At 53.0% G+C, this 13,924-nt stretch overlaps 1 protein-coding gene across 1 annotated transcript in view; it reads left to right on the top strand.

Annotated features, from left to right (window-relative positions):
- The window catches only part of LOC133358303 (fibronectin-like), a 93,600-nt gene that overhangs the window by 52,707 nt on the left and 26,969 nt on the right, over positions 1-13,924 (top strand). The window contains 7 exon segments of the mRNA XM_061576559.1: positions 514-801; positions 2,585-2,857; positions 5,601-5,692; positions 6,262-6,430; positions 7,517-7,603; positions 11,824-12,012; positions 12,957-12,962. Of these exon segments, the coding sequence (XP_061432543.1) occupies positions 514-801; positions 2,585-2,857; positions 5,601-5,692; positions 6,262-6,430; positions 7,517-7,603; positions 11,824-12,012; positions 12,957-12,962 (1,104 nt within the window).

The raw sequence follows: 13,924 nt of genomic DNA, 5'->3' as shown, positions 1-13,924 counted from the left end.
CACAAAACGAAAACATGAAAATGATACGAATAAAACTGAGCAATTTTTATGTTACCAGATAAAACCCAGCAGTGGACTGACCTTGGCTCGTGATGACGATGACGACGACAAACAAACAAGAATGATGACGGTGGTGGTGGTGACAATAGTGGTGGTAGTGAAGCTGGTGGCAGTGGTGGCGGTGTTGGCGGAAGTGATGGTGTTGGCAGTGGCGGAGGTGGTGGCGGTAGTGATGGTGTTGGCGTTGATAGCAGTGGTGGTGGCGGTGGTGGTGGCCGTGGTGGTGATGGCAGTGGTGGAGGTAGTGATGCTGGTGGCAGTGGCGGCGGTAGTGATGGCAGTGATGGTGTTGGCATTGACAGCAGTAGTCGCGGCGGCGGCGGTGGTAGCGGCGGCGTCTTTCTTCCCAGGTGCCGCTGCCGCCGCTCGCTTGACAACACTCTCCGCAACATCCCCGTCAACGCAGCACGGCGGGGCATCTTCGCCCCAGCCTTTTTGTCTTTTTTGCAACAGAGCAAAGGCCGCCGCTGCCGCCCAGCGACCTGACCTTCGTGACCGTGGGCGAGACCAAGGCCACGCTCACCTGGGCCCCTCCGCCGTCCGCGGAGGTGCGCGGCTACCGGGTCGTGGCGACGGCCGCACCGGGCCAGGGCCGCGTCCCCACCCGCGAGGTGACCGTGACCTCCGACCTGTACGCGGAGGTGGGTGGCCTCCTGCCGGGCCACACCTACCGCTTCCAGGTGTTCGCCGTCTACCCCGGCGGCGGGGAGAGCCCACCGCTGCAGGGAGAGCAGAGCACCAGTGAGTTCCCCTCCCTCCCTCAACTCCCTCCCTCAACTCCCTCCCTCAAGTCCCTCCCTCCCTCAACTCCCTCCCTCCCTCAACTCCCTCCGTCAACTCCCTCCCTCAACTCCCTCCCTCAACTCCCTCCCTCCGTCAACTCCCTCCCTCAACTCCCTTCCTCCATCAACTCCCTCCCTCCCTCCCTCAACTCCCTCCCTCCCCTCCCTTCCTCCCTCAACTCCCTCCCTCCCTCAACTCCCTCCCCTCCCTCCCTCAACTCCCTCCCTCCCCTCCCTCCCTCCCTCCCTCAACTCCCTCCCCTCCCTCCCTCAACTCCCTCCCCTCCCTCCCTCCCCTTCCTCCCTCAACTCCCTCCCTCTGTCAACTCCCTCCCCTCCCTCCCTCAACTCCCTCCCCTCCCCTCTGCGTCTTCCGTTCCTCCAACGAAGGCGTCCGGGCGTGGTGTTGGCCACCCACCCTCTCATGCGCCGTGTCGGCCTTCATAGGTGCTGCTCGCTAACAGCACTTGCCCCAACAGCCTGTTAAGGCTATAGGCGGGGGGATTTGTGTATTTGTCTTTTGTGCATATCGAACTTCTTTCGCGCCGTATGTAGCCAACCGTGCTAATTGGAGGTGGGCGGGGGGGGGGTCAAACCAAGCACCGAAAAGCGCTCCTAAAGAATTAAGCTTTCATTCTCGCTTCGTAACATCAGAAGGAAGAGCATTCCAGATGGCCGTGGACGTGAAAGCGCCGCTGCTGCCGCTGCTGCTGCTGCCGCCGCCGCTGCTGCTGCTGCAAGGATGACCAGAGTCATGTGGTGTGGGTGGAGCCAACATTTGGAACCTTGGCGACTTCATTTCATATGGCCCACGGAGATGGATGCCAAGGGACGGATAGAACCCACAACTTCATTCCATATGGCCCAATTTTTTTCGTATCATTATTATTATTTCTTACGGTCCTTTAACCTCATTTCATATGGCCCACAAGATGCACACAGCTCGGGAATTGAGACTTCATTTCATATGGCCAGTGGGAAGGGTTACAGCTTGTGACGTCATTCATATGGCTCCAGTAACCGTATTTCACGCGGTCCGAGGGACAGACACGAAACGCGGATTCTATTTCGTGCGGCCCATAAATTGAATGTCACATGGCCCACGACTATATTTCTTGACAGAAGTGACGGCGGCCCGCGTGTTAACACGTGGCCTCGCCCAAAAGGAAATTGAAAGTGCTCTTTGGGCCACGACAAGGAAAAGTGACGTTGAGACCCTGACACCTGCTGTATATTTGGAGTTTGCGTGTCTCTCTCTCCGCGTGGTCGCGTGGATTTTTCTCCGGGTCTTCCGGTTTTGTTCCTCCACATTTAGAATCGGCATCGCCACGCGTCTAGAGCGTCTGGCTGCTCTAAATGTCCACATGGCAGCTACGCCGCTGCGCTGAGACATCGTTTGTGATAGCCGGTTCGCTTCTGAAAGAGAGCTACATAACTCGAGTGGACCTTACCTGGCGAGATAAAATCCTTTATTTTTTAATGTTTGCTAATATTTATCATTAATTTAGAGTCCGTCGCGGTACACGTGGCGTCCAGCGGCTGAAGCAATTGGTTTGCAGGAGTTCCTCTCTTCCGTTCCATCCGTTCCATCTGCCGCACCGAGATTAGCTGAGCACGTCCAGCAGGACCCGGCAGAGAGGCGCAGTGCGTTGGCAGCTTCGCCATTGGCAGCGTCGATCGATCCCTGCCTCACGGCCCTGTCGTCTCGATCCCCCCTTACCCCCGGCCCTGGCCCTCCCCAGAACTGGACGCTCCGCGGGACGTCCGCTTCGTGGAGGTGGGCGAGACGAGCGTGACGGCGGCGTGGCGAGCGCCGCGCGGGCCCATCGCTGGCTACCTGGTGCGCTGCGAGCCCACGGACGGCGGCGAGCCCCTGGAGCGCCAGCTGGGCGCCGACGTGGCGAGCTTCACGGTGGACGGACTGCGGGCGGGCAGCGAGTACGTGGTCACGGTGTACGCGCTCGCACGCGGGGACCAGGAGCGCAGCCCCGGGGTCAGCGGAATCGTCTCCACGCGTGAGTCGAGCGTCGTTCACGTGCCCCCCCCCCTCCACCTGCAGGCCCCCCCCAAACCCCCCCCCCCCCCCCTTCCCGCTCCCCCCTCCTTTTTATTTTTTTTACGATCATCATTTCGTAATTTTTTTTTTTACATTTTTCCCCTGCCCCCCCTCCCCACTCTCCTCTTCCCTCGCTCCCCCTCCCCTACCCACCCTCCCCACTCTCCTCTCCCCCCATCCCCTGCCCCCCCTCCCCACTCTTCTCTGGGTGAGTGTACTGACAGTCTATAATGTAGACTGTAGCAATGGTTATTAAGTTGGGTGAGTGTACTGGCAGTCTATAATGTAGACTGTAGCCTAGTTATTAAGCTGGGTGAGTGTACTGACAGTCTATAATGTAGATTGTAGCCTGGTTATTAAGCTGAACGAGCGTACTGACAGTCTATAATGTAGGCTGTAGCCTGGTTCTTAACCTCAGTGAGTGTACTGGCAGTCTATAATGTAGACTGTAGCCTGGTCCTTAACCTCGGTGAGTGTACTGGTAGTCTATAATGTAGACTGAAGCAATGATTATTGTTGGGTGAGTGTACTGGCAGTCTATAATGTAGACTGTAGCCTGGTTATTAACCTCGGTGAGTGTACTAGCAGTCTATAATGTAGACTGTAGCCTGGTTCTCCACCCGAGTGAGCGTACTGGCAGTCTATAATGTAGACTGTAGCCTGGTTCTTAACCTGAGTGAGCATACTGGCAGTCTATAATGTTTCAGTAATTAAAAAATATATAAAGGTGGTTAAACGAGGAATTATAAACAAAAGCCCGTGCCACCGTTGTTGTAGAGACGATGGTGCAGCCTCGTGTCAATAGTGCTTGCCGCCCTTAGTGCACAAATCCTCCACGTGCGTTCCAATGGGTGATTAGTGATACATTCATGCTGTCGTAGCCGGAGGTCGAATCAACGCCAATTTAAACTTCGCTCTCAGGTTTCCTTGGATAAATTGAAAAAGGAAAGACGTGAATAAAAAGGTTGGTTGTTTTCACCAACTCCCCAAGTTCCGCTTTTCAGGATTAACGCCGCACACACTGTGGCTACGATTGTTCAGGGTTGGGGGGGTGGTCCTTTTTAGGGCAAAAGTTTGCCTGCGTTCCAACCAGAGGTCGCAACCGGGTACCCGATACCTGTACCCTACCCAATACCCGTTTGCGACCCTGGTGCGGCCGGGTACGGGTACGGGTAGAGCGTGAGTCACTGGTGAGTAACCGTTTGTCACTCATTTCGGGTAGGGTACGGGTAGGGAACGGGAACCCGTACCTGGCCGGGTACGGGTACCCATTTGCGACCTTGGTGCGGCCGGGTATGGGTACGGGTAAGGAATCAAAACCCGTTTGCGACCCTGGTGCGGCCGGGTACGGGTACGGGTAAGGAATCAAAACCCGTTTGCGACCTCTGGTTCTAACGCACGCACCACAACAACAACAACAACTCAAAAATGGGGCCACATTTCGTGGAGCATTGCGGCATTCTGGGCTGTCAAAAACAAGCGTCGTTTGCTGGCGGCCGCCGGATTTAAACGCTCCCACGTGGCGAGCCGGTCCTCTGTGATCTAGACCGCAACCATGTAGCATTTTTTTTATATTTAAAAAAGTTAAGTGAAAGTATTTTGCCTCGAGCTGAAAAGGGAACGTGAGCAGAACTCAGTTCGGGTCGACACTCGTAAATAATAATAATAATCGTTTAGATAAAATAGTATTTATATAACAGGATCGGTATTTCTCCAGATCAGTATGATCCAAGCAGCATTTAAGTGGGCACACTCTGCTCCGATTTCAATATGCCGGGTCTCGTCAGCGGACTTAGAGTTGCGAAATAAATGTTGCTGGATTCTCAACAGTCAGACACCATCTTCTTGGTTCTTTCGGTAAAGTCACGTAGAAGGGAAATAATAAAACATAATAAAATAATTCTCACGACGTTTCGGCCACAACGCAAGCAGCCGTCCTCAGGTGAAAACCAGGTCCGTCGAGGCGACAGAGTCTCTGTCGGAGGACGGCTGCTTGCGTTGTGGCCGAAACGTCGTGAGAATTATTTTATTGTGTTTTATTTTTATTATTTTATTACTTCCCTTCTACGTGACTTTACCGAAAGAACCAAGAAGATGAATCCCTGCCGTCACGAAAGCTTTAAATCGAAGTCAGCCACCAGCGGGGGGGTTGACCATACTTCACCGCCCTGGTGAGTGCATGTCCATGAAGTCCAGTCCGTATTAGCGCAAATGTCACGTGCCATTTACCCATAATGCAAAGTAAAATTGCTTTATAATCCTCGCAATTTTTTTTCGCGGATACGAGGAGCGTTGTGGAAAAATCTTCCTATTGTCCGTGATAATTTTCTACCTCTTGGTTCTTTCGGTAAAGTCACGTAGAATGGAAATAATAAAATAATAAAAATAAAACACAATAAAATAATTCTCACGACGTTTCGGCCACAACGCAAGCAGCCGTCCTCAGGTGGAGAGCAGGTCTGCAGTCACGAAAGCTTTAAATCGAAATTTATTTTCTACTTGGGCGAGAGAAGTGAGAAATCGTGGATAGCCCCGTGGATGATCGGATACGGGGTCTTGATACCCAGCCCCCCTTCCCCCCACTCCCTCACCATATCAACGCATATATGTGGAGGAGGGAGTGGGGAGTGGGGGGAGGGGTGGAGGGGGGAGGAGGGAGAAGAGGCGTGTTGACCGCCGATTTAAATTTCTTGTCTTCATAGAGTCGGTGAGGGAGATGTCGGAGTTTGTGATCGAGGTGACCGAGTCCACCATCGTAGTGTCGTGGAACAGCGTGCCCCGGCTCTCCATCAAGGTGCGTTGTCGTCATCAACGTCGTCATCGTCGTCATCATCAACGTCGTCATCGTCGTCATCATCAACGTCGTCATCGTCGTCGTCATCAACGTTGTCATCGTCGTCGTCATCAACGCTGTGTGCAAAAATACCAGTGGGATGCAAGTCAAACAACAACAACAACCACAAGACAACTTCGATTAAGGCCATCAGTCTTACTCCGTACTACAACAAACAAACATGGCCAAACCAAAAAACGTTTCGAAATCACCAAAATAAAGCCATGAAAGCAATGAAACAGTGACCGTAGGAACTGTGACGGAATTTTCACAATAAACGACATAAACAACATGTACCACCAAAACCCTGCAGCCATAGCTGGCTGCATGAGTCACTCCACAACAGCAGCAGGGAGCATCAGTCGGAGTATCATAATTTTTCAATGCACCTTTAAGATCAGCACACTAAATCAAAACGCAGGTCATACTTTGCAGCGATCATCCAGAGCGAAACATTTTATTTTAGCCCACTGAATAGCACTGGCAGCTAGGGGTGTGGATAATGACGACCAGGGCTTTTGCTCGCGCAGGTGAGAGTGGCTCCCGTGGAGGGAGGTGGCGACGCTCGGGAGTTCGAGTCGGACTCGGGCCGCCTGCTCATCGAGGACCTCACGCCCGGCGTGGACTACACCGTCACCATCCGCGTGCTTGTCGACGGGCAGCCGCGCGGGCAGCCAATCCAGCGCCACGTCACGACCGGTGAGATCGCGCGTCCACCGCTCGCTGGCCGGCGTCGCCACCACGGTTACTGTTCACTCACTCACCCACTCACTTACTCACCCGCTGACTCATTGTGCCACCCACTCACTCACCCATTGACCCACCCACCCACTCACTCACCCACTCACTCATTGACCCACCCACCCACTCACTCACTCACCCACTCACTCACCCACTTACTCATTGACCCACCCACTCACTCACACACTCACTAATTGACCCACTCACTCACACACTCACTCATTGACCCACCCACTCACTCATTGACCCACCCAATCACTCATTTACTCATTGACCCACTCACTCACTCATTAACCCACACACTCACTCACCCACTCACTCTCTCACTTATGCACTCAATCACTCACTCATTGGCCCACACACACTCGCCCACTCACACTCTCACTCCATCACTCACCCATTAGCCCACTCACTTACCCATCCACCCATCCACTCAGTCACTCAACCTTTGACTCACGCACTCACTCTCTCGCTCACCCACCCACTCAATCACTGTTCTACTGCTACTGCCTCGGTTGCTGTTCGCTCACCTACCCACTCACTCACCTACTGACCCACTCACTCACCTACTGACCCACTCACTCACTTACTGACCCACTCACCCACCCACTCACTCACCCACCCACTTTCTTCCTTACGATATTAGGGATCCACTGGAGCTATGCACTTTGAAATCCTCAAATAGATTGAAAACTAATTTCTTTCAATCTTTTTGCGTGTTTAGTTTGTCCTTCCCCCCCTCCCCGCACCTCCGAATAGCCACGGTTGGCTACGTACGGCGCGAAAGAAGTCCAACACACACACACACGGACAAAAACACAATGTTATTGACAAACGCGTCGAGTCTCGTTTTGCGCGCTCGCAGCTTCACGCACCGCGTGGCACCGGTTTTCGATGTCGCGGTGTGGCATCGCACACGGTGAGGGGCTGCTGGGGGGGCCGCAAGCCCCCTCGCCAAGGCGATCGAGAGAGAGCCCCCCCCCCCCCCCCCACCGTGTGGGTCACTGGCACTGAACCATTCCCCTTCGCCCCCCCCCCTCCCAGCCTTGCCTCCCCCCACTGAGATCAAAGTGGAGACCAACGGAAATCCCGGGGAGCTGCAGGTCTCCTGGGAGAGCAGCGAGGTGCAGGGTGAGTGACGGCGACACACACACGCACGTGCACGCACGCGCATGCGTACACGCACGTGCACGCACGCGCATGCATACACCGCACGTGCACGCACGCGCATGCATACACGCACGTGCACGCACGCGCACCGCACGTGTACGCACGTGCATGCATACACGCACGTGCACGCACACGCATGCATACACGCACGTGCACGCACGCGCATGCATACACGCACGTGCACGCACGCGCACCGCACGTGTACGCACGTGCATGCATACACGCACGTGCACGCACACGCATGCATACACGCACGTGCACGCACGCGCATGCATACACGCACGTGCACGCACGCGCATGCGTACACGCACGTGCACGCACACGCACCGCACGTGCACGCACGCGCATGCGTACACGCACGTGCACGCACGCGCATGCATACACGCACGTGCACGCACGCGCATGCATACACGCACGTGCACGCACGCGCATGCGTACACGCACGTGCACGCACGCGCATGCGTACACGCACGTGCACGCACGCGCATGCATACACGCACGTGCACGCACGCGCACCCTACACGTGCACGCACGCGCATGCATACACGCACGTGCACGCACACGCATACACGCACGCGCACACGCTCGTACACGCACAAGCTCCTGCTACTGCTACTTCTTCTGCTATTGCTGCTGCTGAAGCTGCTGCTACTGCTGCTGCTACTTCTTCTGCTATCGCTGCTGCTGAAGCTGCTGCTACTGCTGCTGCTACTTCTTCTGCTATTGCTGCTGCTGAAGCTGCTGCTACTGCTGCTGCTACTTCTTCTGCTATTGCTGCTGCTGAAGCTGCTGCTACTGCTGCTGCTACTTCTTTTGCTATTGCTGCTCCTACTGCGGCTACTACTGCCACTGCTACTGCTGCTACTTCTTCTGCTATTGCTGCTACTGATGCTACAGCTGCTGCTACTGCTGCTGCTACTTCTTCTGCTATCGCTGCTGCTGAAGCTGCTGCTACTTCTTTTGCTATTGCTGCTCCTACTGCGGCTACTACTGCCACTGCTACTGCTGCTACTTCTTCTGCTATCGCTGCTGCTGCAGCTGCTACTACTGCTGCTACTACTGCTGCTACTTCTTCTGTTATTGCTGCTGCAGCTGCTACTACTGCTACTACTACCGCTACTACTGCCGCTACTACTGCTGCTACTACTGCTGCTACTACTGCTGTTGCTACTTCTGCTATTGCTGCTGCAGCTGCTACTACTGCTGCTACTACTGCTGCTACTTCTTCTGCTATTGCTGCTACTGCAGCTGCTACTATTGCTTTCAAATGCGCTTCCGCGGCCGTCTGGAACGCTCTCCTTGGGGATATTAGGAAGCCGCTGTAGCTACGCCTCCATACATCTAGATGGAAAACTATCCCTGGAAGTGCTTTTCCGTGTGTTCAGTTTGTTGTCCTTACCCCCGCCCTCCACCCCCCGCATGTCCGACCGTTGCGGTTGGCTTCGTAACGGTGCGAAAGAAATTCAGCGTAACACAAAGAACCCCACGTCTCCCCGGAATGCCCTTCCCTCTCCTATCCCTCCCCCGCCAGCCGCCGCCGCTGTGTGCACGGCGTGCTCGCACTACGCTGCCAACGACGTAAACGGCCTCTTCCTCTGACGCACGAGGGATGCGATACCAAAACATGACCCGGACACATCACCCCAGCTCGCAGAAGTTCGCGTGCCCTGCTCGCTGACAGCAGCAGCAGCAGCGGTATCAGCAGCAGCAGCAGCGGTATCAGCTGCAGTAGCAGCAGTAGCAATAGCAACAGTAGCAGCAGTAGCAATAGCAGTAGTAGCTGCAATAACAACAGTAGCAGCAATAGCAGCAGTAGCAACGGTATCAGCTGCAGTAGCAGCAGCAGCAGCAGCAAAAGCAGAAGTAGCAGCAGTATCAGCAGCAGTAGCAGCTGCAATAGCGGCAGCAGGATCAGCAGTAGCAGCAGCAATAGCAGAAGACGTATCAGCAGCAGCAGCAGCAATAGCAGACGAATGAGCAGCAGCAACAGGAACACTAGTAGCAGCTGCAATAGCAGCAGCAAGAGCAGCAGTAGCAACAGCAGGAGCAGGAGCAGCAGTGGCAGTTGCAATAGCAGCAGCAGGAGCAGCAGCAGTAGCAGAAGACGTATCAGCAGCATTAACATCAGCAATAGCAGACGAAGGAGCAGCAGCAACAGGAACACTAGTAGCAGCTGCAATAGCAGCAGCAGGAGCAGCAGTAGCAACAGCAGGAGCAGCAGTGGCAGCTGCAATAGTAGCAGCAGGAGCAGCAGTAGCAGCTGCAATAGCAGCAGCAGGAGCAGTAGCAGCAGCAGTAGCAGAAGACGTATCAGCAGCAGTAGCAGCAGTATCAGCAGCAGTAGCAGCTGCAATAGCAGCAGCAGGAGCAGCAGTAGCAACAGCAGCAATAGCAGACGAAGGAGCAGCAGCAGCAGGAACACTCGTAGCAGCTGCAATAGCAGCAGCAGGAGCAGCAGTAGCAACAGTAGCAGTAGCAACAGCAGCAATAGCAGATGGAGGAGCAGCAGCAGCAGGATCAGCATGATCAGCAGTAGCAAAACTGCTGATCGCTGCCGTTTCCCTGGTGCCCTACTCTCCTCGAACTCGTCATCAACAATGTTGTTGTTGTTGAAAAAAGACGAAAATAATGATTGTCGTAAATAAATAAACATCCAACTCGGAAACGCGCCCAGCGATGCGAGAGGCCAGGAACAAAAATAATCGTCGCGACCCACGTGGGACCCGCACGCACGCACGGACGGACGATTAGTTTAAACGTTTGGAGCACTCTGTCCAACCGTGAACGATGTTTTTTTTTACTCTTTGGTTCTTTCGGAAAAGTCACGTATATAAAGATAAAATAATAAATGTAATAATAGCATACTCCGACGTTTCGATTGCAACACAAGCAATCGTCATCATCAGGTATAAAAGAAATAGGCAACAAAAATCTCACCAGAAAACTACAGACAGACATATAAGCAGGCAGATCTCTCTATGTATCTTTGTGATATCTGCCTGCTTATATGTCTGTCTATAGTTTTCTGGTTAGATTTTTGTTGCTATTTCTTTTATACCTGATGATGATTGCTTGTGTTGCAATCGAAACGTCGTAGTATGCTATTATTTAATTTATTATTTTATCTTTACACGTGACTTTACCGAAAGAACCAAAGAGTAATTCCTGCAGTCACGAAAGCTCCAAATTAAGATTGATGTTTTTTTGTGTGTTGCCACGAGGCAGACCCCCCCCCCCTCTCCCCTTTAAAAACGGAGTTCTAAATGGTTTTGAGAGTTAATTCGCAACAGATTGGCGCTAAGTAATTTAATTTAAAAAAATACGGACTCGTCGAGAGAAGAACGGGAAGAGAGAAAAACATTTCGCAGTAATCCTCTTGCCCACCGAGCGAGCGGTGACATAAAATGAAACAAGAATATGTATTTATACTGGAGGAATCCGATGAGCTATTAAGCTCTTTTGCACGCTTGCCCAGTAGCGGTCACGCGGCTCAGAAAGTTAAGGGGCCGTCCATAAATGACGTCACGCGATTTTTGACGATTTTTGACCCCCCCCCCCCTCCGTCGTCACATGGCGTCACAAAAAGTCAGACATATCAACAGATGAATTTAGCATGTTTATGGAAAATCCAGATATGGGATTAGTCACTACTTGTGGAATGTGTAGGTGTCGGTGGTGGGGGGGGTCTCAAAGTCATATTGTGCTACTTCAGGGGTCGGGACCTTTTTGACTGGGAGAGCCATAAAAGCCAAATATTTCTAAATATATTGCATTGAGAGCCATATAGTATTTTTAACGTATAATACATTAAATATGTATCACTTTTAATGCGACTTTCTGGTGCTGCATGGTTTTGCTGATGGCCTTGTAGTCTGGTTCGTACGTGGTGAGGTTGAGCTTCATGCAGGCGTTGAGGCCCCGTGACCCGTGAAATTTATCTTCAAAACTAATTTCTGTTTACTTTAAAATGACACAGTATTATTAAGCAATATCACAAGTATTTTAAAATCAGTTCCAAACTGATTTTTGTATTTTTTTTCAACTCAAAATTGTCTGGGAGCCATATGCCATCACCAGAAGAGCCATATATGGCTCGCGAGCCATAGGTTCCCGACCGCTGTGCTACTTACTTGCTACTCACGATATTCCGTTGCTGGCCCCGTGTCTCGCTCTCTCCGCAGCCATCACGGCGTACCGCGTGACCTGCGTGGCGGACGGCCACGGCGGCTCGCGGCAGGTGCTGGAGGAGGTGGTGTCACCGCAACACAACTACACCGTGTTCGAGCACCTGCTGCCCGGAGTGCAGTACAACGTGAGCGTCTACGCCGTGGGGATGGACGCCGAGAGCTTTCCTACGTCCACCGTCAGTCGTGCCGGGTACGTGGACCCAGGCGGCGGAGGGTGCGGATGGGGGGGGGATGGTGGTGATGATGATGGGGGACCATACTCTTTGCTGAAAGAGTATGGACTACCATGGAGCCCCATGGACCTCCGAAAGAACCAAAGAGTATGGATCCCTGCAGTCACGAAAACTTCAAATGTAGATGATGGGGGTGATGGTGATGATGGTGCTGATTGTGGGGGGAGGGGGGGGTGCGTTCGAGCAACGGTGCCAATTCAGACAGACCGTGTGTATGTGTGCGTGTGTGTATGTGTGCGTGTGTATGTGTGCGTGTGTGTATGCACGTGTGTATGTGTGCGTGTGTGTATGTGGGGAGCGATAGTGCAGCGGTTAGCGCGCTGCGCTATGAACCCAGCGACACGAGTTCGATTCCCGCTCACGGCCAACACCAGTGACGATTATCTGAACTGGGCCTCCCCTAGGTCGACTCAGCCTCAAATGAGTACTTGGTGCGGTGTGTAAACATTGTCACTAGGGAGACAAAGGCGGTCGGGCGTGGTGCTGGCCACCCACCCCCTCGTGTACCGTTCCGGCCTTCATAGGTGCTCGCTAACAGCACTTGCCCCAACAGTCTGTTAAAGGCTACACGGAGGTTCTTTGTTCTTTGTATGTGTGTGCGTGCGTGTGTGTGCGTGTGTGTGTGTGCGCATGCCTGCGCGTGTGCGTGTCTGTGTGCATGTGTGTGTGTGTCTATGTGTGTCTGTGTGCATGCGTGTGTGTGCGCGTGTCTGTGTGCATGTGTGTGTATGTTTGTGTCTGTATGTATGTGTGTGTGCCGTGACGGCGGGGGTTAGCGCGCTGCGCTACAAACCTGGCATCCCCAGTTCGATTCCCGCTCACGGCCGACACCGGTGACGATTATCTGAACGGGTCCAGGGCCTCCGCCCCTAGGTCCACTCAGCCTCAAATGAGTACCTGGTGCAGTGTGTAAACATCACCACTCGGGAGACAAAGGCGGCCGGGCGTGGTGTTGGCCACGCACCCCCTCGTGTGTCATGCCATGCCGGCCTTCATAGGTGCTCGCGAACAGCACTCGCACCAACAGCCTGTGTTGAGGCTATGCGGGGGATCTTTGTCTTTGTGCCGAGAGGCTTCAACAAGCCCGCCACCACCCGACACAGCCAACTAGTTAAGGGGTTGTCACGTAAACAGAACGTGGCCAATTCGTCACTAGTACAGCACTAGTGTGTAGTGTATAGTGTAGTGTATTGTGTAGTGTACAGTGTAGTGTATTGCAGAGGTGTGGACTCGAGTCATGTGACTTGGACTCGAGTCAGACTCGAGTCATGAATTTGATGACTTCAGACTCGACTTGGACTTGCATAACAATGACTTTGTCCCACCTCTGAGGTGTGGACTCGAGTCATGTGACTTGGACTCGAGTCAGACTCGAGTCATGAATTTGATGACTTCAGACTCGACTTGGACTTGCATAACAATGACTTTGTCCCACCTCTGGTGTATTGTGTAGTGTATAGTATTGTGTAGTGTATTGTGTAGTGTATAGTAGTGTAGTGTATAGTGTAGTGTATTGTGTAGTGTATAGTGTAGTGTATAGTGTAGTGTATAGTGTAGTGTATTGTGTAGTGTATAGTGTAGTGTATAGTAGTGTAGTGTATAGTGTATAGTGTAGTGTATTGTGTAGTGTATAGTGTAGTGTATAGTGTAGTGTATAGTATAGTGTATAGTAGTGTATAGTGTAGTGTGTAGTATACTAGTACAGCACCACCTAGTACTAGTACAGTGTGTGGGAGAGCCAAGCCACAACATTTACAATGCGAGCACGACGTTTCGCCGGTAACTGCAACCGGCTTCATCGGGCGGACGGCAACCAGATTCGTGAAAAAGTTCCACCTTGTTCCGTTCCTTGAAAAGGGCCG

The sequence above is a fragment of the Lethenteron reissneri genome, chromosome 61 (assembly GCF_015708825.2).
Source record: "Lethenteron reissneri isolate LAM-NWPU_2019-01 chromosome 61, ASM1570882v1, whole genome shotgun sequence".
NCBI lineage: Eukaryota > Metazoa > Chordata > Hyperoartia > Petromyzontiformes > Petromyzontidae > Lethenteron > Lethenteron reissneri.
The sequence above is the reverse complement of the archived record's forward strand: the minus strand, read 5'-3'. Positions and strand labels throughout refer to the sequence as shown.